The sequence below is a fragment of the Cryptotermes secundus genome, unplaced genomic scaffold (genome assembly GCF_002891405.2).
Source record: "Cryptotermes secundus unplaced genomic scaffold, Csec_1.0 scaffold508, whole genome shotgun sequence".
In the NCBI taxonomy this organism is placed as follows: Eukaryota; Metazoa; Arthropoda; class Insecta; order Blattodea; family Kalotermitidae; genus Cryptotermes; species Cryptotermes secundus.
Window position 1 is genome coordinate 1,003,098 of NW_019733326.1, and position 26,026 is coordinate 1,029,123.

Genomic DNA, 26,026 nt, shown 5'->3' on the forward strand with positions numbered 1-26,026 from the left:
CTCGAATGTAGCACCAAGACATACCGGAAGTACCGATCGTCCCCCACCCATCGAGGAGACGGAAGACAATCAGGGTGCTGGAGTTGTGGAAAACTGGGCCACTTCGCGAATAACTGCCCCTACGAACAGGAAGGGTACCCAACCATTGGGAAACAAACGACAGCCGGCGAAGGAGGGCGAACGCCGGCATATGCATTAAGGCCCCCACACTATCCACTCACCGTCAAAAGGGTGAATGCCAACCATAATGAGATGACGGCCTGTCAAGAGATAGAGGCACGTCTACAAGAAGGAAAGCCGGCCTCAGTGAAAACGAAACCTGCGGCGGCACAACAAGAGGAGGTCCCCACAGTGATACCGGTCAGAGTGACAATGGCCTGCCGAGAAACAGAGGCACGTCCAGAAGGAGAAAAGCTGGCCTCAGCGAACAGGAAACCTGAGGCGGCTGACTTACAAGAGGTACCCATACAAGACGCCGAAGTAATGCCGGACGGAGAACCGAAGAAGAAAAGGCGTAGGGACCGAAACAAGCGACGAATTATGAGTAACCCGACGCGGGAAAATTGCGGACCCCAGAATAAATTGGCCGTCAGCAGGAGGGTGTCCCGCTCTGCAAGAGTGGCATGGCGCAAGAGGAACATCTTCAGGAAATCTTGGACCCTAGGAGATCATGAACCCCGGATGAAGTTGGCTGCCATCTGCTGGAAGACATCCCGTCGCGCGACAGTGGCACGACGTTGGAGAATTGCCTTCAAGAAGGAAACTCCCCAGGGAACCTTCGGATGCCAGCGGAAAGAAGTGACCGCCACCGGAACGAAGAATACAGAGGAGGATAAAGCTTGGAAGTACCCTCAATGCAACACTGGCATAAAGGACAAAGGTCTGAAACGGCGACTACGAGTCAGCAACCAATTGAAGGACCAAACCAAGAACGCCATCGGAGGGTGTAGATCAGGACAGCGATCACACCTAGGAGGGAGAAGTACTCGGGAGACTACTTTCTACGAGATATTCGGCAGGAGAATTGCGAAGCAAATAGCCGGATATTCTGTCGGATTACGACAAAACAAAATCTGGACCTTATGGAGGGGACGACCCCCTCCAAAACGGAAAAAGAAGCAGGGCACAGAAGAGGAGCCGGTAAAATAGAAGAACCGGCCTCCCCATTGAGAGTGAATGTGCCATAGAATGAAAGTGATGGATGAATGGGACACGACTGGATCTTCTGGCAAGCTAAAAGGAAACCGCTCGAGACGAGCTCGATCTTAAGAAGGGAGCCGTTGTAACAGCCGGAGACCAGATGCTGCAAGAACAGCTATGGGACGGAAAAGGAACGGGGGTGCACCGTTAGGCTATTCGGGACGAACAGCCTTAAGGAGGGAATAGTGTAACATGTTGCGCGACTGAGAACCCCCCTCCTCTCCACGGTAACGTAGCGCTCCCCGCCACTCCCCTCCGCGGTGACGTCACGCGGTGACGTAACGCGCAACGCTAACGTAACCGTAATCAACGTCCTACTGTGACGTGGCACTCATTACGCCACAGGCAAGCACTGCAGCTATATAAGTGAGCTGCACAGTGCGTTACGATCGAGTTCTACTGTAGCAGCCGCCTGACACAGTTATAATGTGGACATCGCTGAGTTAAGTAGTCGACGAGCGAGTGTGTTATCAACAGTTCTCCAGTCAGCCGACTACAGTTGGAGTATAGCAGCCGTCGCGGATAGAAGATCCGGACGTGTGTGTGATTGTGTAATTGGGAGCGTGTGATACAGTGATACCTAGCTCCCCTACTGTAAACGTGTAGACTACTGAACACAGAGTGAACTGATTTGCGCATAGGGTTATAAATCGTGAAACCCCGCAACAGTGTTAACAGATTAATGCGATTAGGGTTATAAAGTGTGAAACCCCGCAACTGTGTGATAATTAATTGTAGCCGTTATTTGTAGATTGTTAAATAAACCAATTAACCATCTCTACGGCGTCTTCAGTAACGAAACACGTTACAATATATATATAGCTTGCCATGAATGACTATGATAGCTGACCACCAAGCAGCAAGCTTGTGCTCCTACAAATATATTCAGAACAACCACACTCTGAATGAAAGAAAATCAACAAACCAATAAAACCACAAACCAAACCTGTGTATCGCATATAACCTAGAATAGTCCAAGGAATTTGCATAAGAAAAGCAGAACATTACAGCAGAGCGATTGATTCCTTCATCACAACAACTTATACACCTGATGATGGCCAATTAGGCTGAAACGTGTAGTGGTATAGAACAAAGAGATGAAGATGAGTGAATATTAACAGAAGTTGCATGTAGACAGCAAGCAGGGTGTTTAATGATCGAGGAAACCCGGCAGCAGTGTGGTTTGCACACAGCATTTCTCACAAATTGCAGCTGTATCTGCCAATAGCAGAATGAGTCATTAGCGCTGATAAACATGCACACTCTCGTTGTGCCCTTTCGTGCTATTGAGAGTGCAGTCGTATTGCTGATTCCCTCACATCAGGTTCTCTACATACACACATTTATAAGAATACTGTAAAAAGATAATACAAACTTACCCTGCTTTATAACAGGTGCTGAAAATGACCCCCTTCTGCTTGCAAACATGCCTCGCATCACATAAATAAATTATGCTCCACTTTCTGAAGTTGGTCCATGGTAATTGAACGAATTACGCATATTACGTGTATTTCATTCTGCAGAACTTCAGTGGCGCTAGGATTATTCTTGTAGACTTTTGCCTCTAGGTTTCCCTGAAGTTAGAAATCGCAAAAACTGAGATCTGGGAATCTGGGAGGCCACAGTCCCCTGCTGATTATTCTGTCTTCAAACACTTCCCGTATTGTGACCATGGTTGCATTAGCCATATGTGCTGTAGTGTTGTCTTGCTGAAAATACCCATATTGTCTTTCTTCAGCAGTCAGCTGATTGAAGAACGGATTCAGTATATCATTAACGTAGTGGTCAGAGTTCACAGTTTTGTGAAAAAATAAGGAACAAATGATTCGCTGCAGACTTACAGCACACCACAGCCCCACCTTTCCATTATGTAATGGCACTTGGCTGTATAGTACAGTGTGAGGATTTTCATCACTCCATATTCTTACATTTTGTGCATTGACATGGCCACTAACGTAAAACCATGCTTCATTAGTCATGAACAGAAGGTGTGGAGCCATGATTCCATCATGCACATTCTGCAGCAGGCAGTTGCAAAAACGAATTCGTGCTGCAAAATCTTTTTTTTTCAGCTCATGCACAACTCTTATTTTATATGGGCCAAATTTTATTAATTTTGTGGCTGTGATAGCAGATCCTAGGGAAACATCAGTTTCCTGTGCTAAGCATTTTAACAATTTTCGAGAACTGATCTGTAATCATGCCTCAATATCCTGAATCTTTTCTTCAGTCAGCACAATCCTCTTCGATTGCTTCTTTATGTCACACACTGAACCTGTGGCCTGACACTTTTTCACAAGCTTGGTTATACACAACTTTGTGGGAACTGGTGAGTCAGGATATTTATGATGAAACTTATGGATACATTTTCTGTAAGTTTTTTCTTTGCAAAAGTTTCGAGAATGAACACATGCTGTTCAGTAGTGAACTTTGTTTCAGTATAAATGTTGACTGCCTATTGACACCTCTAAGACTGACTAATAATGCGACTTACTGCAGTGACAAGATCAGACCACCTAACAGCACGCGTTTATCAGCGCTAATGACTCGTTCAGCTGTTGGCAGTTACAGCAGCACTCTGTAAGAAATGTTGTGTCCACTCTATGGTATTGCCAGGTTTCCTCAGCCATTGAGAATGTATTGTATAATGCCATATGCTTGTTGTTACAGCCTGTCCTCCTCCATAGCCTACTGCACATCTCAGAAGGCCAAGGTTTTGATGGCTTAAATTCTTACCTTGTCTGTCGAGCATTTTGGAAAGATGATATTATAACCAGTGACATCTGTTGCATGACAGGAAATCCACGTTATAATTTCCATGAGGTACTGTAAGCCTTGCCAAGTGTAAGTAATTGTTATTTGCAAATTCACAAGTTTAGGGTCATGCTATTTTGTAGTTAACCTTGGTGTTAAACTGCAGATAGGCAAACAGCAGATTGCTTTTTAGTGTGGTATCATCATATCTGTACTTGACCCAATTAGTAAATATATGTGAAACTGGGTTTGAGCATTATGTCAGTACAGGCCTCCTTATCCACTTGTACTTTTCAAACTTTGTGCCTTTGATAATAATGATTTGTTGGACATATTTATGAGGTTGTAGCAACACTTGTGCCACCTGATGTAGGCTTCTGAAATTATATATTGTAGATCTTGTAACTTTTGAATGTAAAACAGTGACATGCTGGCTTTGTGAAATCTGTATTTAGCTGTCCATATACCTTTTACACTGGCTCTTGGCCTCTGTTTGCCCACTGAATGTAAGATGTAGAACCTGTCAGTTGTTTCCGTTTGTGGAATTATAAGGAGTTTATAAATGACACTACAAATTCAATATGAAATATTGTCTATTTATTTGATAAATTTAATGTATTGGGAACTATTAAAATCTTCTCAGAAGATCAATCATGTTATTGTTGAACTGAACTGAACTGAACTGAACTGTTCTCCACCTCCATTGTCAGGTCCAGTGTGGGGGGAAGACCATACAATATTGAAATATGTGTATATCTGTCTGTCAGTGTGATGCCTTAGTTGTGTCAACTTTACTGCACACAGTTGGACTTGTGGCATAGTCAGCAAGCTAAATAGCCTATAAGCATGACAGTTTCTCTTCAGTATCACCCCAGTAAGTCATTGAATAGCTACTATGAAGCAAGCTTGTGTAATATGTCTAGATTAACTATAGCCCCAATTCCCTGTTCCTGTGTTAAACTTTTTATCAGTGATGACACTGCTTGTTTCAAAATGCCACATGGGAATTACAGGGTATACACAAAAGAATGATGTGGTTTTGAAAGTTAATAAAAAATTATCTCTTGCCTTACACGGGCACAGCCTACACCAGCAGCAGCGGCAATTCTGCAAGTTTCTCATGTGCTGCCAGCGGTCCTCTTCCCATGCTTACTGCATGGCCGCAGGGCTAGTTTCAAAGATGACATCGCAGCAGGAGAAGGCTTTCTGTGTGCTCCATTTTGAACTGTTCAGATCTGTGATTACAGTGCAGTGTGAGTTTCATGCATGGTTTTAAAAAGACGCACCACACAAGAATAACATAAGCAGGTGGTACTGACAGGTTGTAGAAACTGGATGCTTGTGTAAAGGTAAGAGTCCTGGTCGGCCTTGTGTGTCTGATGATAACATTGAAAGAGTGTGTGAGGCGTTTCAGCGAAGTCCCTGCAAGTCGGTGGATAGAGGGAGCAGGGAATTGGTCATGCCAAAAATGACGGTGTGGAAAGTGTTTGCATAAGCAGCTATGTTTTAAACCGTGCAAGATGTGATTGGTGTAGGCCCTTAAACCAGCAGACAGAGTGAGAAGGCATGACTTTTGTCAGGAGTTGCAGTTGAAAATGGAGGAAGATGGGTTCGTAGAAAGACTGATCTCCGATGCAGCCACATTCCACGTCAGTGGCAAGGGGAATAGACACAGTGTTCATATCTGGGGAACCGAGCAACCATATGCACAGATAGAGCACCAGCGTGACTCTCCAGAAGTCAACGTTTCTTGTGCGGTGTCCTGCAAGAAAGTGCATGGCCCATTTTTCTTCACTGAAGCAACTGTGACTGGCGACTCATTTTTGGACATGTTGGAAAGCTGGTTGTTACCCCAACTGAATACCAATCATGACGATTATATTCTACAACTGGACAGAGCTCCCCTCCATTTTCACAGGAATGTACAAGCATTTCTCAATTGTGTTCTTCCACAGCGCTGGATTGGACATGCTGCTGTGAATGGAGACAACAACCTTCTTCCTCGGCTACCCCGTTCACTAGATCTTACACCGTGTGATTTTTTCCTTTGGGGGTTCGTTAAAGATGGCGTTTATCTACCACCATTTCCCACATCCATCCATGAACTTCATGATCGGATAACATAGGCACTGCAGATTATTACATCGACCCCAGGGCCATAGTGCGGCTGGAAGGATTAGGTCAATTGAAAAATCCAGTGACCTCATCAGGAATCGACCCTACAACCTACCAACTTCTAGCAGAACTGTTCATACGCTCGTAAATAAATTTAGACACACAGTCGTTATTGTAAAAAAAACTAAATCATAGTGCTAATTGCTTGCTGAAGAAAAATTGGATGAAATTTATGCTGTGCTTGAACATTCTCCTTAGACATTCCTCTGGTATCTTGTACCAGAGACCGGGTTTAGAGTTTCAGATCTGCTTTGCTTCCAAAAAAGAACTTCAACATGTGTCTGCAGGGCCAGGAATGCATGTGAACAAGAATCCTTCTAGCAAATGTGCTCTGGGTGGGTTTGCTACCTGCTTCATGTTGGTTTCTTGTTTGACTTATTCTGTGACCCTGAAAATGGAGGCAATATGTGGCTCTTATGTGGGGTTTGTTTGTGGTGGTCTACATTTGTCAGCTTTGCAGCAAGCCCAAACGCTCCCAGCATGAGTTCTTCCCCTGGACCAGCATGATGATTTGTAACATTCTCTGAGATAATCTCCTTGTGCCAGTAGTTTACAGTAAAGCAGGCAGCCATTTCCATCAGCTCTTAATGGGCCATATCAAAGGCCTTTTTATATTACATCTCTTATTTTCAAAGAAATAAATTATTTTTGTGTTGCTGTAATTTTATGGAATATAGTGTTTCTGTTTCCAGTTGATTCCAGTTCTGATGTCAAAAGCTTTCCTAGATCGCAGCCAGAATAACGTTCTGGTCGTGGAATTGTGGGAAAGAAGGTTTGCTGCAGATTGTGACTTACTGATAGGGATTGCGAAACTACCTCTGAACAAGTTCTTTGTTGCGTATAGAGATCCTGTTGTTGCTGCTCAGCTTCTGTTGTCAAAGGTTAGCATATTCACATTCCATATCTGAATAAACCTGAAGCTCTTGTCTTGGTCTTGACTTTAATATTCTTGTATGTATGAGTGACTATAGATGGGGTTTGGATTGGAGATTGGATTTATTAACCATTTACAGATCGTCACTACAAGTAACTATAACACAATCACTAATTTCCACACTTTACAAATAATTACAGCAAATGCCGAATCATTTCAGTCTGCTGTGTCTTCACCAGTCGTTCCCTGGTAATGGCTTCTAACAGTGGGCTTTCTTGAGCTGCACCGACCAAGTCTTCTCTTCACAGACTCCCTTACTTCTAAACTTATCTTGGTTATAACATGTTTGTTTGTGAGGGCGTTACCCAGTAACAGCTGTGTATGCTTGCTTATTAAGAATCTGTTGCCTAGCAGCAAATGTTGTTTTGTTGTTTGTTTTGAGGTCCTTACCCAGTAACAGGTCTACACACTACAATGTAATTCATTTTCAAAATACATTTATTATTCTGCCTTATTTCTGTGATTTCTGCAGTGTGAGAAATTGAGTAACACCACAACACACATAACATCCGTGCCACTAAATTTAATGCAAGAGAATTTTAACAGATATATTTTAAAGAACTTTAATTGTTTCTATGAGCAAATAATTCCAAAAATTAACACCGAGTGTATGTATGTACAAAACTAAGAAACTGAATAGCTTGACGTAGTGGTAACTCTCTTGAATTGCATTCAGGAGGTGTTTGGTCCAGATCATAGCTTGGACACCAGCTATCCTGACTCAGTTTTTTGAGTTTCCTCAACCCTCCCAAGCAGGTGGCAGGATAGTACCTCAATCAGGTCATGACTGCTTCCTTCCATTAGTGCACAGGACAGAGTGTCCCAGCCGAGATTCAAACCAAACACCTGTTATCTATGCCAGCCCACTCAGTTTATCAGTGTTGTTTTGTAAGCATAGTGGAAGACTTACATTTATAGATATGGATAAAAGAACTTTTTTGTGTGTTTGATTTAAAAATGACTGCAGTAGACTGGTTTTCTAGGTGTTATCAAAATTATTTATAAACACAATAAAGTTCAGTGACGTTTAGACAGATATGGAACATAATTTTAAGCATCTTGTTTTGGCAGTTGGTTTTCTGTACTCTGTCTAAAATATCTTTGAGGTTATGCCTTACCTTCAGTAGGCAATCTTAAGGAAAAGAAGTCCCATGTGCTCATTGAGATCTACAGTGTGGCAGTTTTGGTTTCCATCGCATGCTGAAAACACAATTAAGTGATCTTTTTAATGATTATGTGATGATCTACATCACCGTATGATGAGTATGCACCATCATAGATGTTTTAGACACAGAGCATTGATACTGTAGCGTGTAGTCCTGTTACTAAATAATCACTCTGTAAACAACACCCTATGCTAGGAAACAAGATTCCTAACAAGCACCAATGGACCAACTGGGAAGAAGCATTCACTATGCAGTCCATGGGTCAGCTGTGTGACACAGCAATAGAAGAACAGTTGGAAGCAGTGTTTTCTATGTGGTCCACGTCGAGGTGTTATAAGCAGGAAAAGTCTATAGTTTAGTCTTTTGAAGTCTATCAGAAGAGTAGTAGGAGGATGGTGTGAGATGGCTGCCAGCCTGGGAGGTAGATGTGAGGAAGTCACCAGCCTGTTAGGGTAAGAACACAGAAGCTGAGGAGGCTACAGCATTGGAAGCCACCACCAAACAACAACTGGTGAAGACAAAGGAGGCTGATAAGACTTAGTACGTGCTGTAGTGAATTGCTGAGTGTGAATTACTGTTAGTCCTATAGTTACTTGTAGTTACAATCTGTAAGTGTTCAATAAATCCAATTACCAATCGAAATCTCATCTATAGTCGTCACTCAAACACATGACAATATGTTACAAATGGATGTCCAGTTTCAAACATTTACTAAGTAATAATAGACTGAACTGGTAGTTCTTTTGAATCCCAATATTTTGGCAAGACTTAGGAGGCATGATCTGCATGCCAAGAACTGTTGTCTTGAGTGCAGTTTCTTAAAATAACATTTCAGGTTCTGAAGCAGTAGACAATCTTATGTAGTTCCCGTAATAACTGAATATACGGATATCAAAAACAACTGCTGAATCAGTCCATCCTATTTCTGCTGGTCATAGGCAGCTGTTAGATAATTTTAAAATTCTTGATTTATGAAATGTTTCCAGAACTTTTTTTTTAACCTTTTTTACTCTTTGTCCCAATTGCATAAAAGACATAAAATCTGTGCTTCACCTGTCTTGTTATCTTTAAAATTTTTTCCAACATAAACATGAATATGACAGCCATAGTCCTGATGTTGATGGACTCCACAGATTTTTTCTTTTTAAATGCACAGTACATTGAATTTCTTTGGAGTTCTGTGCAGGCTGTTTGCTGCAAGCAGTTCATTTGGACATGTTAACGTTATGATACTCGTAATATTCAGCTGTTTAAGAATACAGCAGGATCGAAGCATACGTGGAGATCATTAAACTGGATCTTAAAGGAATGGAGGTATATTGACAGGGGATTGAGCTACTACAGAATATGGTGCAATGATGGTTCTTCTGTGTTGAGTATGACAAACATTTGACGCCCAGTATAACCAAGAAATTTCTTTGCAGAGTTAGAGCTCGCACGTGAGTGACAGAAGGCTGTAGTCTTTTGAAAATTTCTTGATTGTCTGAATAATAGTGAACTGTTAGAGGAATGCACTGTTCCATAATTAGTTTCATTATAATCAGAAATGGTAGTCTGTTCACCTTAGCAGGTGATTTAGCAAGTGAGATGATCTTGAGATGCGAAGATACCCAATCTCAGATCCAGCTGTCTTGGCAATGATATTTTTTATTAATATTGTCATGTGTCACTATTAGACGGGGTTGGGATTGGTGAATGAATTTATCACACTTATGCACTCAACTTGAAACTACAGACAATTGCAGTGGTCTCGCTGATTTTCACACTTTACAATTTGCTGTTACACCAGTGTCCTTAGTCTGCTGCACTCTCCACTAGTCATTTCCCGGTAACTTAACTGTACTCAGTAACTCTCAGAGTAACCAGAAGGTTCTTGGTTCGAATCTTGAACCCAGTGTTAGATATTGCAAGTGATACAAGTTGTTCATAAAGGAAAATGTAAATTTGTTCCTGTGCCTAACTAATAAAGTGCCATGCCATGAAGACATAGGGGAGTGAAGGTATAGCTCCACCATTCTTGACCTCGGCAGTGCATAGAGGTGAGTGCCCAGCTTCATGCCCCAGTTGCTTTACTCCTGGGTAAAGAGCCCCTGGTACCTGTTGAATAGGAGACTGGATGGGCTCCAGAGCTGGTGTGGAGTAAAGGTAAAGTAAGGAAAAATCTCTTGCCCCTGCTGGGATTCAGACTTCAGCCATCCAGCCCATAGCCCGTCGCTATACCAATGGAGCTATAGCATGCATCTTCCCGAAGTTTGTCATAAAGTTTAGGTTTTCTGACCCTCTTATAATATGTCCACTTGATAGACTGAGCAGGAGATAGGAGAATAATGTTGTGATAGATCTTGGATAGATGTGCTTGGATAAGAAGTAGTTGGAACTGGCTCAGGTTCATGTCCATTGGCTGGCTTTGGTAGTAGACATGTTGAACTTGTAGGGTTTGCTGCCATAATGTTAGTCTACTAGGAAGATCAACTTATGAGAACAAATATTTTTTTTAATTTTCTTTTTTTCACAGTATCCTGTAATTGCTGTTGATGGATGGGTAACAGTTTACAACCCAGTGACTAGGCTGCCAGCTGGTCAGCTTCATGCAATCTTGGCCCTTGGCACAGAGGACCAAGTTTGGTTACTGAAAGTAACTCGTCTTGATAACAGCAGTGATGGTGTTCGAACCACATCTACAGGAAAACTCACATCAATGGTACCTATGCCGACAGCACATGACAGCAACGATGGTATCCAAACAGCACACCTAGGTGGACAAATGTTGATGGAACCAACGCCAGCAACTTACAGTGACAATCACAGCATTCAGACATCGTCAGTAGGAGAACACACATCAGTGGAACCATTTCCATGCTCAATAGTAAACCATTATGCCCCAGTTTTCTCAGGGAACTCTAAATCTCAGGCAAGACACATCAATAATAGTGCATCAGTAATTTCGGAATTACCACAAAGGTTTTATGATCATGCATATGCATCAGCATCTTTGCAGCAATGTTCTTACCATAACAGCGACAGTGTACCTACATTAGGCACCCAAGAACCTGGTAGAGACAAGACAGTAGATGTAAGGGACTTGACAAAATCATTGCCTCATTCACCAATGGTATCACATGAAGTGAACAGCCAGTGTACAGAATTTTGGCAAAGTTCGTTTGATAATGTGGAAAGACATTTGTCATTTCAAAATACTAAAACTGCAAAACATAGTGTTCAGAAATCATGTGCCATACAAAATCAAAGGCCATCGTTAGCTTTCAAACATCCAGTTAACAGAAAAGAACAATATCCACAGGGCCACAGCTTCCAGCATTCAGCAGATAAGCTAATGGTGAAGAATCACAATGTGGGCTCCTCTGGAACAAAAGACTTCTCTCAATCCACTAGGGGCCAGCAGGTGAAGCAGTCAAGATTACAGTCAAAAGGTGATCAGTCCTTGCAATCTGGCACTGGTTGGCAAACTGATGACATCATTAATGTCAAGCCTTCAAATAAAGAAACAAAAACCAGAGTCAGTACAAAGCACCAGGAATCACAAGCTGGTTTACCTACCTTAGATGTGACCACTTCTGAAACAGTGACATTACAGAACACCTCCAAGTCCACTGAAACCTATGAATTACTCTCTGATCTACCACTTGATATTATTTATGAAGCTTGTGTTAGTAGTACTGAAGTGTTGAATGTGCAGCCAGATGAATTGAGTGACTCACAGAGTCCCAGTTTTTCACAAAATGAACACACAAATGAAGGAGTGAGCAGTAAGGAATTGTCTTCTCAGTGTACAGAAGTATCATCTCAGGGTCCTTTTAAACTGATAAATTATTTAAAGGATGGTACTGGGGGAGGTACAAATAAAATAACTTATTCTGAATCAGAGAGAACTGATTTAAATGCAGACAGTTTTCTGGGAATCGACAGCAGGGCTTCAGATGCGCAACAGTGTGTTTCAGTGTTGGATGATTTAGAAGCATCAAAATCTGCTGAGGCTGATCCTGAAAGTAGTTTTCATGTTCATGTAGAAATAGAGAGGGCCATGCATCTCCAGTATTACAGGCAGAATGAGGGGGATGAGGCAATAGCAGGAAAAGCAACTGAGCCAAGTACCTATGTTACTTTCTTGCTTAAGCAGGGAAGTGCCAATGAATCTGAGCTGCAGATGTTCACTCCACTAGCATCACACAGTGCCAACCCATCATGGTGCTGGCATTGTGATACTTGGTTGTCTTCAGATCTCCTAACAAATGTGAGTGTCCTTTAATTAAGCATTATAATATTCATACAAGATTGACACTAGTAAGGCGGTTAGTCTAGAAGGAAACACAGAGAAAACTAAGTATATGTTGCTGTTTTGTCACCAGAATGCAGTGGAAAATCATGACATAAAGGTAGCTAACAGTTTCTTTAAAAATGTGGCACAGGTCAAATATTTGGGAATGACAATAATAAATCAAAATTTGATTCAGGAGGAAATAAAGAGAAGATTGAATTTTGGTACTGCTTGTTACCATTCAGGCCAGAATGTTCTGTCTTCTTGTCTGCTGTCTAAAATGTAAAAATTAAAATATACAGAACTATAACTCTGTCTGTGGTTCTGTATGGGTGTGAAATTTGGTGTCTGACATTATGGGTGGAACATACAGAGGGGTCAAAAAAAATGTACTCACTCTTTGATAGTCAGTATCTTTTGAACAAAATGACATGTAGTTAAAATTCTTGTGCAGAGAGAGAGAGAGTGGTATGTGTTCAAAGTGACCACCATCAGCGTCTAAACATCGTCAATGCTGCCGAACTGCTGTGGAACTATGGCTGTCAGCGTGTCTGGTGTGATGGCTGCACACGACGCTTCAATAGTTTCTTGTAGTACGTTCAGTGTAGCTGGCTTTTTGTCGATAAACTTCATCCTTCAAAGTTCCCCATAGGTAGAAGTCGAGAGATGTTAGGTCTGGAGACCATGGTGGGTACTCAGCAGCACCTCTTCGACCTATCCATCGTCCAGGTAGAGTGTCGTCCAAGTACGCCTTGACATCTCGATGGTAGTGAGGTGGAGCACCATCTTGTTGTAGGTAAAATCTCTCATCTCCAAACAGCTCTCAAATGGAAAGGAAGATCGATGTCTGAAGCATATCGAGATACAGCTGACCAGTGTTGCAACACCGCAGCACTGGAAGCTGGACTTGTTACTATCCATGGTCACCCAGATCTTTGCTTATGCAAATCATGAACAGTACCTTTGGCTTCAAATTTATCCCGAATTAGGACAGTTATTCGACGTGTTGGTGGCTGAGTTCCAAACTCATTCTGCCATTGTCGTTTAATGTTTTCGTACTTCCAGTACCACTTCAATACACCCTTGCGTTGCTCAAAGAACAAACTTTCAGCCATTGTTGCTGCTGTCTTCTGCTCGCAGCACACACGTGGCATGACACTCATGTGACTCGTGACCTTTGCCATCTGTTGAGAAAACATTACACTACCGCGCAAGAATTATAACTACATGTCATTTTGTTCCAAAGATATTGACTATCAAAGAGTGAGTACATTTTTTTGGACCTCCCTGTCTACTAAGGGTGTTTGATAACAGGTGCTGAAGAGAATATTTGGACTGAAGAGAGATGAAATGACAGGAGGCTGGGGGAAATTCATAATGAGGGGCTTCATAACTTGTACTCTTCACTAAATGTAATTAGAACGACCAAGTCACGAAGAATGAGATGGGCGGGGCATGTAGCACCAATGGGGAGAAGAGGAATGCATGTAGGATATTGGTGGGAAAACCAGAAGGAAAGGGACCACTAGGAAGACCAAGACGTAGGTGAGTGACAATATTAAAATGGATCTGTGAGAGATAAGATTGGGTGGTATGGACTGGATTCATCTGGCTTAGGATAGGCACCAGTGGAGGGCTCTTGTGAACACAGTTATGAACCTTTGTGTTCCATAAAATGCTAGTAGCTGCATGACTGGCAGCTTCTAAAAAAGGGCCCAGCTCTATGAAGTTCATTATTGTCATGCAAAATTTACTGAGATTGAAACAGTTTTTAACCCTCAACATATGATTTTTAGCCTACTTCTTTTGAAAAAGTAAAAGGAGACTTATGAGACCTCCTTCATGTCTGTCTATGTATCTTTCTCTGTCTGTCCATCTGTCTGTTTAACCCTCCCCCCCCATTTTATAGGCTTAGTAGGCTTATGAAGTCACCTTGGTGTCTATCTCTATATCCCCCCACCCCAAATTTTTCTTAGAAGGCTTATTAGATAACTTGGCTGTCTGTGTGTCTGTTTGTTGCCTTCTAATTTTTATATTCTCTATGTGGCTCATGTCATATCAAAGGAAGGAGACAATTATGTGTTCACAGAAGTTTGTGTTTTATTTGCAGGTCCCAGATATGAGTCTAGAGCACTATTGCTACCCAGCCTACTCAGTATTACATTTATTGCATAGTGTAACACTGTAAGAAAGTTCAAATTTTAAATTACAGTACATTTTCCCTTTTATGTAATTGCCATTGTCATGATTGTGGTAATGAGGTCATCATCAAGACCAGCATGATGCTATATGGAAATTAAACGTTGAATTATTTTCCATATAGAAACTAACCACATTGCTCTCAGGTATTAAACTATGAAGTTCCAGTGCATCAGCAGCTATGTACCTCAGCAATTATATTGCTGGTAAATCTAACACAAGACTCTGCCACTAAACATGGAAATTCCTCATTTTCAAAATACTGCCTTCCCACATTTCTTCCCTCTTGGTTCCTGATATTTTCATGAGCACTTTGTTTTAAAGTTACTTACCATAATTGTGATTATGTACTTTCCTCATAGTAACAGATTAGGTCTTACATCCATGGAAAATATTCAGTAAAAGACTTTTTAACCCTTTGACTGCTAAGCCTCCACAATAGAACTATTGGCTGCTTCAGAGTAAATGCAGTTGTGCAGTAAAGCACATGATACTTCCTTAGCTTACCTTCAAACAACTACAGCTGTAGATGTCATGAAAGTATGTTATTTCCTCAAAACATTGCTTTATCACACATATGCAGTCTATTGATATAAATGCTGTTCTGAGTTATTAACAGTGAGTTGCAATTTTTGGCTGTGGCTGTTTTAATGCAAGTATGCTGAGCCAATCTAGTTGTCGTGTTCAGAAAGTTAAGTTACAGGGTTTTGAAGAGCAGATAAAAACATTCTCTCAGTTAAATAAAAATAATCTCATCAGTTTATCCTGTCCTAATTTTATTAGTAACCTCAATTACATTTTATCGCTGTAATTAATTTTTGTTTTGTGGCATTTTGATAGACTTCATAGTATCTGTATCCTTTTCAAACCCAATTTCTTACAGGCATATAAAATAATTTCTCCAACATATAATATGACATTTATTTTTCATTCTGATAAATTAACATCAGTGTAAATCTGTCTGTCTATGGCTCTGCAACCCTTGTGAATATTTGCCGCTTTTTCTGTTTCTTAATCTATACACAGTTGATAGGACAGCTTGGATGAGGGATCAGCCAATTGCAAAGATGCTACCTACACACAGAAGAAACACACAGACATCCATGCCTCAAGTGGGATTCGAACCCATGATACCAGTGTTCGAGCGGACAAAGCTGGTTCATGCCTTAGACCTTGCATCCACTGTGATTGGCATCAGTGTAGATGCATACCTGAATTTTAATCTGTTGTCTATAATTTTATCTTGCAGAACTGCGAACGTATGATCTTCAAAGTTTGGCAGAGTGTAAATGGATCTTGCAAGGACCCTGTGAGAGATGTACTTTTGGGTTTTGCAGCTGTTGATTTAACTGTTTTACTATATGGAATGCCACTGGTGTCTGGATGGTTCAGTATTACGGATTTTTCAGGGCTGTGCAGGGGACATATTAAAGTAAGTTCCCACATCCTACCACTGCAGTTAGCCAACCTCTCTTACATTTTACTTAGAAGAACCCATGCCTGTAGTCTGTCTGACATATAGATAAGATCGTATGTCTTAGGCTTTTGGTTTTAACAATACCATCCATATAAAGTAAAAATTTCCATTTGTTGTTTAGTATACTGGGCTGAGTTTTTTTAAACACTGTCAGTATCTGATCTGTATAGTATTGAATGGTATGATGATTGATGAATGATGAATTGAAAAGGATTTGGAAGGCAATGGTCATAGCCTAATCAATTTACTATACTAGCATTTGCATGGATGGACTAAGGAAAATTACAAAATAATACAGTCAAAGTAATTGCTGACATTCAAACTGAATATATTGCAAATTCAAGTCTATAGGTTTTCCGGGGCGAGAAGCTGACCACTCACCTCCAACTAGTGCCAAGGTCAAGAAAAATGTGGATCCATACATTCAATTCCCCATATGCCTTTGTGGCCCAGTGCTTAATTAATTAAGCAAAAGGACAGCTTTACCTTCTTTTTACCTGTAAGATTGTAGGTAAACGTAGAGTTGTCCCTGTTCTTAATTATGCACTACACCATAAAGATGTAAAGGGGAATGGAGGTATAGTTCTTTGCAGTCTTAACTTTGGCACTGGTTGGAAGTGAGTTAGGAGGAGGTAGAGAAAACAGTTCTAGAGGGTTTAGTTTCCAAGTAGTAGTATTCTGTTCAGAATACTAGACATGTATTAGTGACTGTCAGTGAAAGGAGTCTATTTTTGTACCAGTTCACAAGAAGGGTGGTAGAACTGACTGTAGTAATTAATGTGGGATATCATTGTTACCAACTTCATGCAGAATTTTATTCAATATCCTTTGCTCAAGGTTAAGTCCATATATGAAATTATTGGGGATCATCGATGTGGGTTTTCATATAACAGATCAACTACTGATCAGATTCTTTGCGTTCCTCAATGCTGGAGGAAAAATGGGAGTACAATGAGACAGTTCATGAGCTATTCACAGACTTCAAGAAAGCCTATGATTCACTTAGGAGGAAAGTATTGTACAGTATTTTCATTGAGTTTGGGTTATCCACAAAATGAGTTAGACTGATTCATATGTGTTTAAATGAAATATGTGGTAAAGTCTGTATAGGTAAAAATGTCTGGTAATTTTCCTATCCAAATTGGTATAAAACAAGGAGATGCTTTATTGTCACTTCTTTTTGACTTTGCTTTAGAATATGCCATTAGGAAGGTCCAGGAAAACTGGGTGGGACTGAAATTAAATGGGAGACCTCAGCTGCTGGTCTCTGCTGATGATTTGAATCTACTGGAGAATATATAGATGCCATAATGTGAATCTGCTGGGAGATAACACATATGTGATAAAGAAAAACACAGAAACTTTCATTGACAGTAATGAGATTGGTGTAGAAGTAAACACAGAGAAATCTAAATATATATTGTAAGATTTTGTTGCTGTCTCATCACCAAAATGCAGGACAAAATCATGGCGTAAAGGTAGCTAACATATCTTTTAAAAATGTGGCATGGTTAAGATGTTTGGGAATGACAGTAATACATCAAAACATGATTCAGGAGGAAATTTAAGAGGCAACTGAATTTGGGTAGTGCTTGCTACCATTCAGTCCACAACCTTTTGTCTTCTTGTCTGCTGTCTAAAAACACAATATTAGATTATACAAAACTATAATTTTGCTTATGGTTTTATATGGGTGTGAAACTTGGTCTCTGACTTTAAAGGAGGCCCATAAGTTTGATTTGTCTTATTCTGGTCCGTCACACTATCAATTACAAAGTAGATAACTTTCAGTCCAGTATGACATACAGGTTTACAACACTTCAGTTTTTATTCACCTTACATGTTTCGATTCAAAAGAATCATCTTCAGAGGCGCACCACTACGAGCAGGAAGCACTGTCACATAAGATGTTTTAACATTATGCACTTAGGTTATGAATAGTGCTCACTATATCACAGTTTGCCCTATGCAGCCACGTTGACGTGTAGATTTACGTATGATGTTTCGTTTAAGCATATTTGCTGGGTATTCGATTGGGGTTTCCCACTACATGCAATGTGATGTTCACTTTTCCATAAAATAGCTTCCCTGTGTATTTGAAATTGTATTAAAAACCTTTTGTATGTTAAAAATCATGAACCAACATTGGGTCATGTTGTTTTTTCCTCCGGATGGTAGAAGATGTCGATTATTTCTCTTGGTTGTATGTTCTTATTGTTAGTTGTGTAGTTTACGTGCATGCTGTGTCTGTCGATTATTTCTCTTGGTTGTATGTTCTTATTGTTAGTTGTGTAGTTTACGTGCATGCTGTGTCTGTGGATGTTTGAGAACAGGGTTCTGAGGAGAATATTTGGGCCAAAGAGACATGAAATGACAGGAGGTTGGAGAAAACTGCATAATGAGGAGCTTCATAACTTGTACTCTTTGCCAAATAGAGTTAGAATGATCAATTCAGTGAGATGAACAGGGCATGTACCACGAATGGAGGAGAAGAGGAAAGTATGTAGAATATTGGCAGGAAAGCCAGAAAGAAAGAGACCACTAGGAAGACCAAGACATCTTTCACTCACTCATGGAGCTGAGCCCTTCTTGAGAAGCCACTGATTGTGCGGCTACTCAAGAACTTCCCAGCATTTTATGGAACCTGAAGGTCCATTACCATCTTCACAAGGGCCCTCCACTGGTCTGTATCCTGATCCAGATCAATCCAATCCATACCATACCATCCTGTCCTGTCTCTCTAAGATCCATTTTAATATTGTCTACCCACCTACGCCTTGGTCTTCCCAGTGGTCTCTTTCCTTTTGGCTTTGCCACCAATGTCTTTTATGCATTCCTCTTCTCCCCTATTCATGCTACATGCTCAGCCCATCTCATCCTCCTTGACTTGATCATTCAAATTATACTTGGAGAAGAGTACAAGTTACAAAACTCCTCATTAGACCAAGACATAGAAGAGTGATAGTATTGCACCGCGCCCTTCGTCTTCCTCTCCGCTGATTACTATTATATTATTATTATTACGAAGAGGAAGGACACAGCGCAATCGTTACTGGCCCTATTGTTGGTTCCCACGCTCCCCTAGATGGAGATGGGGTATCCAAGCTAGGAGGAGGAAGCTAGACTCAGTTCGTTGGCTTAGATAAAAACAAATACAATTTTAATAAAAAAAATATATAACAATACATAAATAACAAACGACACATTTGACCAAGAAAGTAATTAATACAAGCTCATTTAGAACAAAACAATTTCCCGTCGGCACCACTTGTGTCGACACTAGAGATATCAGGAGTTAAGCACTCCGGCCATACAAACGCAAGTCTAAATTCTGGGGGAAAAAAAAAATACCAAACCAAATCTAATAACGCGCGTCGCAAGCGTTCAAGCAATGGCTTGCGACCGCGGGCAGTCCTTACCGGCCAGCCAGATAGCACCAAAGGGGAATTTAGAACAGCCCCAGCCGAAACCAATATTTTCCACAACAAACCTGCTGGCTAGTAACCGACCTTCCAAGTCAACTTGGTCTACACGACTGCACTGTACAATTCTCCCCTTCACGAGAGGGTACATGGGACCACGTGACTGACGTCAGGATACTGCATAGTGGGGATGGAATCCATCAAGGGAAATATGATGACATCATATGTGAGCGAGCTAAACCTTAGAACGGCTCAGTATTAAAACGGATCTTAAGAGACATAGGATGAGGTGGTATGGACTGGATTGATCTGGCTCAGTACAGGAACCAGTGGAGTGTTCTTGTGAACACGGTAATGAACTTTCATTTTCCATACATTGTAAAAGTTCTTGAATAGTTGCACAACTGGTGGCTTCTCAGGAAAGGGTCAGCTCCATGAAGTTATTAGTTATTGGTTACTGAGGGGCTGAAGGCTAACAAGGGTCTCAACATAGCACACTGATGCCAGTAGGTTCGTCATTAAAACCCTAGGAAATCCCCATCCCCACCGTGATACGGTCTCCATCCCAGTTAGTGGTCCTGGGTACACTTTTTGGTGAGAGCATGGAGTCTTGGAGATGCAAGTGGGGTGAAAAGCTACTCTCTGGTGCCTAAAATATGGGATCCTTTGGCTAGGGGGGTATGCCGTGACAGAAAACTCAAGCCTGCAGCCGTATAGATGGTGGTGGTGATGTGAATTGGACTGTCAACACAGCATGAAGAAGGATATCTTCAGGGTGGAGACAAATAGGTGTTATTGCGTCTCTTGTTTATTGTAAGCAGGTGTATGTTGCATGTTTGTACCTTTACTTAGGTCATCATCAAGCAAATTCCATAAAATGTAAACTAAGTTACTTGAATTTGGTTGCCCTAATATGGATCAATATTATGCAATTTTTGTAGTTGTGAATGTAAACAATATATGAGCAAGTTAAAACAGGGTAAGCTTTTTGTCAATTTGTTGTGCGCTTGTTCCTCATTTAGGCCATGAATGCTTCCTTCCCAGGTTCTCTCTAGCACTCGCCAGTCATTCTCTCATTTGATGCTGTGTAGCCTACATACAGACAGCATCATAAAATAATCCACAAATACATTTCTTTATTAAATTTGCACACATGCAGATTTCTTTGTGTTTGAAGTTAATTCAGTTGTTAATTTTCTAGATCAGCATAATGCCTTTGGAGAATTTAAGTAATTTCAACCAGTGTAAAATACCTGAGCCAAAGATGACAGAGAAACTGCAAGGGAACTGCTGTGGTAAGCATCGTTCTGGTTGTGTGGACTGTCAGCAGGTGCAGGATGAGGAACATAATGAGAAACAGAGGAGTACAGTTACCCATCCATGTGGCGTTAGTGACAACATGTACAGTGTGTCACATGTCCCGTCAGAGACATCTGCAGCAGAGAATTCAGAAATATTTACAAGCAGAACCTCACATACTCACAGTGCATCATTACATCCTGCAAATAATGGACTGAGTGGTGTGAGACGTTGTTCTCTAAACTGTGATGCTGGGTTGCAAGGAAAAATGACATCATCACTTCTTTCCCAAGCACTCACGTAAGTATTAATATATAAAGTACTGCTTAGGAATTTAAGAAAAATCTCAAATTTTTACCTGCTGGACAGGGTTGTTGACTGGCCACAATTCACTAATACAGCAACTACATGTTTTGGGCCCGCAGAAAGTTTCATATGCAGAAATTATGGGCAGGAGGAAAGCGGCCTTCATAGTCTAGGGGTAACGTTCCCACCTCATGACTCAAGGTACGTGGGTTCAAACCCGGTGGAGGTCGTGGAATTTTTAAGGGCGGAAAAATTCAGGGAACAAGTCCTCCGGGAGGGACTTTAAGCCGTGGGTCCTGTGTCGTAGCTTTACGGCACGTAAAAGAACCTCATGTCTCAAGGAGGCCTCTGAGCCAAATTATTAAGGACATTTCCCGCCCAACAATAGTCTCTAATGCCTCTGGTAGATGGGGGAAGCATCTAGATACCACTGAGCCAGTAGAGGCCGAACTCGCTGGCTGAGTCGGGACTGATGGCACGCACCAGTATCTGTAGGGTATAGAGACTCGTAGAATATCATGCTGACGTACAATAGACCACTGGTTGCGGTGCATGGGGATACCCACCCCCTCCAGTAATAATAATAATAATAATAAATAATGGGCAGGAGGAATGCACATACTGTATACCATGGCTAGGTATAGGTTAGGCCTTTGGATCTGCATGGTTAGGTCTGACAAATATCAGGAGGGTTCTGGTTGTAAAATTATGATTAGCACTCTTCTTGAAGACCCCTAAAAAGGTCAGTGGGATGTGGTGTACCCAGTAGTGCTCCAAGTGTGTGAGGAAACTAAGGTTGTTCCTCCCTGTGTTGATATATTAGAAGCCTTGTTTACTGTTAGGTTCACATTTTCATGATCACTACTATACAGACACACTTGGCAAATATAGAAAATCCCTTTGCAATGACGCGCCACCCCACAATGGGCAACGAGGAAGCAGCTGCCACAGAGGTCATCATAGGCCAGAGTGGGCTATGTGGGGCCACAAAGGCAAGTTCAATAAAGACAACACCATGAATGAATATAAAGATGAATGTAATTATACTAATAATAACAACAACAATAATAATACATTAGACATACAGTTGTTAATGAAGCAGAATTTATGTTTCTCACATTCAGCAACAACTCATAAGGCTTCCCCATGTAATCAAGTGAGTGAAATGTGACTTCTGTTTACTTTAATCCTTGCAATAATTTTTTTCTTACAGAATATATGTGTTTTGTGCTTGTTTGAAACCCTGTTGAGTGCCTATTAAATTTGTTCCAGCAGTCTGCCTTCCATGTAAAAACGTCAAGAATCCCTGTACAGATTTTCATGAAACTGGATATTTGTGAATTATAGTAAAGCATGAAGAAAGCAGTCTTCTGGGATTTGGCACCGTGTATATGTGGTGTTAACCGACGTTTCGGAGGAACGTATCGCCCCCATCTTCAGGGTAGAAGGAAAAATATAAGAAATCCGCAAGCGAAGAGACCGTGAGAACCGGTAAAAGCAGACTGGTGTTGGAAATATACACAGCCGAAGAGATCGTGAGAACCGGTAAAAGCAGACTGGTGTTGGAAATATACACGGTCTCTTTGCTTGCAGATTTCATATATTTTTCCTTCTACCCTGAAGATGGGGGCGATACGTTCCTCCGAAACGTCGGTTAACACCACATATACATGGTGCCAAATCCCAGAAGACTGCTTTCTTCATAGTCACTGCTGTGAAAGCCTCAAATCTTATATAGTAAAGCATATTCACAAATTCAGAATTCAGTTACACCCAGGAAAAAATAACCTACACTTTACAAGAAGACCTGTGTAGTCCTTGCTATGCATAGCTTGACCATAACACGTTAAGTATTTATCAGAGCATGGACACACCACCCACAACAGGCAAAGAGAAAGCAGCTACTGCTGAGGTTGGCATGGGTCAGAGTGGGTAGTGTGGGGCACAAAGGAAAGTTAATTAAGAACAGTACCATGAATGAATAGAAGGAGGAGATTAATAATAATAATTATTATTCTGCAGCTACTCAAGAATTTCCCAGCATTTTATGGAACATGAAGGTTCATTACCATGTTCACAAGTGCCCTCCACTGGTCCCTATCCTGAGCCACATCAATCCAATCCATATAATCCCATCCTACATATCTGAGATCCATTTTAATATTGTCCACCCACCTATGCCTTGGTCTTCCTGGTGGTCTCTTTCCTTCTGGCTTTCCCACCAATATCCTATATGCATTCCTCATCGCCCCCATTCATGCTACATTCCCAGTCTACCTCATCCTCCTTGATCATTCTAATTGGAGACAAGTACAAGTTATACAAGTTATGAAACAACAATAATAATAATGATCATAATCATAATACAAGAAGCAGTCCAGGGGAAGTAGTAATGTGGCATGTTTGCTGAAAGCCAGAATTGTGATGCCAGCAGAGATGGCTGTTACTAGGGAACGGCTCTGTAAACACACCTGTTGCTAGGCAGTGGCACAGTCACTGTCACATGAAGGCTACAACAGATATGCACACAGCAGTAGAAGAGCTGTTGGAAGCGGTGTTTTCTGTGCGGTCCATGCTGAGTCTGTATAACGAGGGGTCCAAGTGAATCTTAGAGAGAGACTGTAGCAGACAGACAGTCGAGCGAGAAGCTGGTAGCTGAGGCTGGGGGCAGGTTGGGAACCCAGAGGAAGGGGAGTGGCTGTTGTTGGAAGCCGCTACCAAGCAGCTCAGTGAAGACCATGACAGAGAACACTAGTCTGTGTATGATACTGATCTATAAAGCATAGTCATGAGTGCACCAAAACCCATCTAGTATAGTCACCCCATCATGTGATAATAATAATTCTACGCACTGAAATCGAGCGGAGTCGAGTAGGGTGGGTAAACAGCAAAGCAAATTCCGGAGCCAAATAAATACAAAGGAATTTGGGCCGAGACATGATGTGAGCTGCACTGCTGGGAGTTATAGAATGGCATACCAAGGAAGGGACAGAGGATGCCAGGACAAGTTTGGGGGGAAGGGAGTAGAAGGGGAGTAAGGTGGGGTATAGATGGAGGTGTGAAAGCAAGAAGAAGGGGTTGGTGGAGCGTGGAATGAAACACGACATTACAGTTGACAGTACAAGTAATCTAACATTGGCATATACCTAACAGTGCAATACAAATGTAGACTGTACGCATACTCCACCGAATTTCTGGATGCCACTTAATTTATTGTCAGATGTTTGTATTGTAAAATAAGATTTCTGGAAGTTGAGTCTTGTGTAACCCAGGAAGGATTTATAGTTAATTTAGAATTCCTTGTGGTAATAAACATGGCTTTTCTATTTCAGTTAGTAAAATCCTGGTTGAAATCTTTTAAATTAATATGTTGGAAGTAGTGTTTTTTTTTTTAAAGTTCACTGTTTAAGGACACTGTGAATATTGAGACTGTATAACATCAATGGTAGGACAATTAATGAACACTTAGTGGATTGAAAATTGGCTGGGGAAACCAAAGTAATCACAGAAAACATGCCTCTTACCACTTTATTCATAAAATGATTTTAAAATTGAATAAGATAAAGATGATTATATGTAGAAGACACATTTCTACATATAAAATGTGTAGATCACCTGATTCATAGTTAAAATAAAAGTACAAGTTGCCACGGAGTTCATTTTTCTCTATTTCAGTGTATTTTTAATATCAATTTAATGGCAGCAGTTTAATAGCAAACGGAATTGATGGAACCCTGCTACTAGTAGATGTATGGAGTATCTGAAAAGACATTTGCAGTTCCTCCTCATAATCGTGTTTTAAATTACACCAGCCTTAAAATTGTCCATATTAAGTTGAAAGTTCAGTAAACTAGATACTCTGTGGAGTTAGAATTCCACAATAAATTTCATGCCCAATAATTTGCTCTGTATAAGAGCCTCAGCAGTGTCAGTGTGGAGTTGGGGTCTGACATTTCAGAGACTTTATCTGCTTCCATCCTCAAGGATTGATATGATGTGTGTTATGTTCATGTGCTATGTTTATATATGAAGCTCTTCTCTGTCCCAGCCCAGACAGCATGGAGAATGGTAGACAGACTCAGATGGTCCACCTGACTCACCCTCCTTCCCCACAGTCAGGACTGGGATAGACAAGAGCTTTACAAATAAGCGTAGTGTGTGAACACAACACACATTTGACCATCTTGCGCTGCTTGTCATTCCCAATGTGATCCAGGCTAGGGCACATGAGGGCTCTGTATGAATATAGTAAGCAAACACAACGCTTATCACAGTAACCCCCTGATGATGGAGACAGATAGTCCCTGATATGGTGGATACCGTTTCCATATAGACGTGGCTGAGCACCCAAGCTCCAGATCATATACATATACAGTCAACTCTCGATTATCCGGGGGCGGATTAACCGGTTTGCGGCTTAACCGGGGCTTTTTTTTTTAAGTTTATATGTTGTTTAATATTCATTCACTTTTGTTTCACATGGTGAGTTTAACACTATTTTCGCACTAGTGTGAACCGAGCTCTGCATTATTTCGTCCCGTTATGCGAACACAATGTTCTAGGGTGGGGGTGAAAGAATGCAAGAATTTTTGGAAAGTTTCAAGGACAAATACACCGCCCCAGGTTATTTAACGGTACCATCTCAGTGTGAGAGTGCATTGTGAAAGTAAGTATCAGTTTCTTAATATAGATCTTCAAGTGCGTTAGCAAAATGTCGGGGTTTAAAAGGAAGCGTGTTGTGTTAAGTATTCAACAGAAACTTGAAATTATCAATCAGCTGGAAAAAGGAGCTGTAGTTAAACAATTAGCAATGCAATA

General features: G+C 41.1%; 1 protein-coding gene across 7 annotated transcripts in view; it reads left to right on the plus strand.

The window, feature by feature from the left end:
• Nucleotides 1–26,026, plus strand: part of LOC111867995 — a 56,964-nt gene that overhangs the window by 23,527 nt on the left and 7,411 nt on the right. For all 7 annotated transcript variants that reach the window (XM_023858305.2, XM_033752898.1, XM_033752897.1 and 4 more), the window contains 5 exons: nucleotides 3,871–4,023; nucleotides 6,822–7,010; nucleotides 10,745–12,481; nucleotides 15,954–16,136; nucleotides 20,805–21,202. In XM_023858305.2, the coding sequence (XP_023714073.1) occupies nucleotides 3,871–4,023; nucleotides 6,822–7,010; nucleotides 10,745–12,481; nucleotides 15,954–16,136; nucleotides 20,805–21,202 (2,660 nt within the window). The remainder of the gene's footprint in view (nucleotides 1–3,870; nucleotides 4,024–6,821; nucleotides 7,011–10,744; nucleotides 12,482–15,953; nucleotides 16,137–20,804; nucleotides 21,203–26,026) is intronic.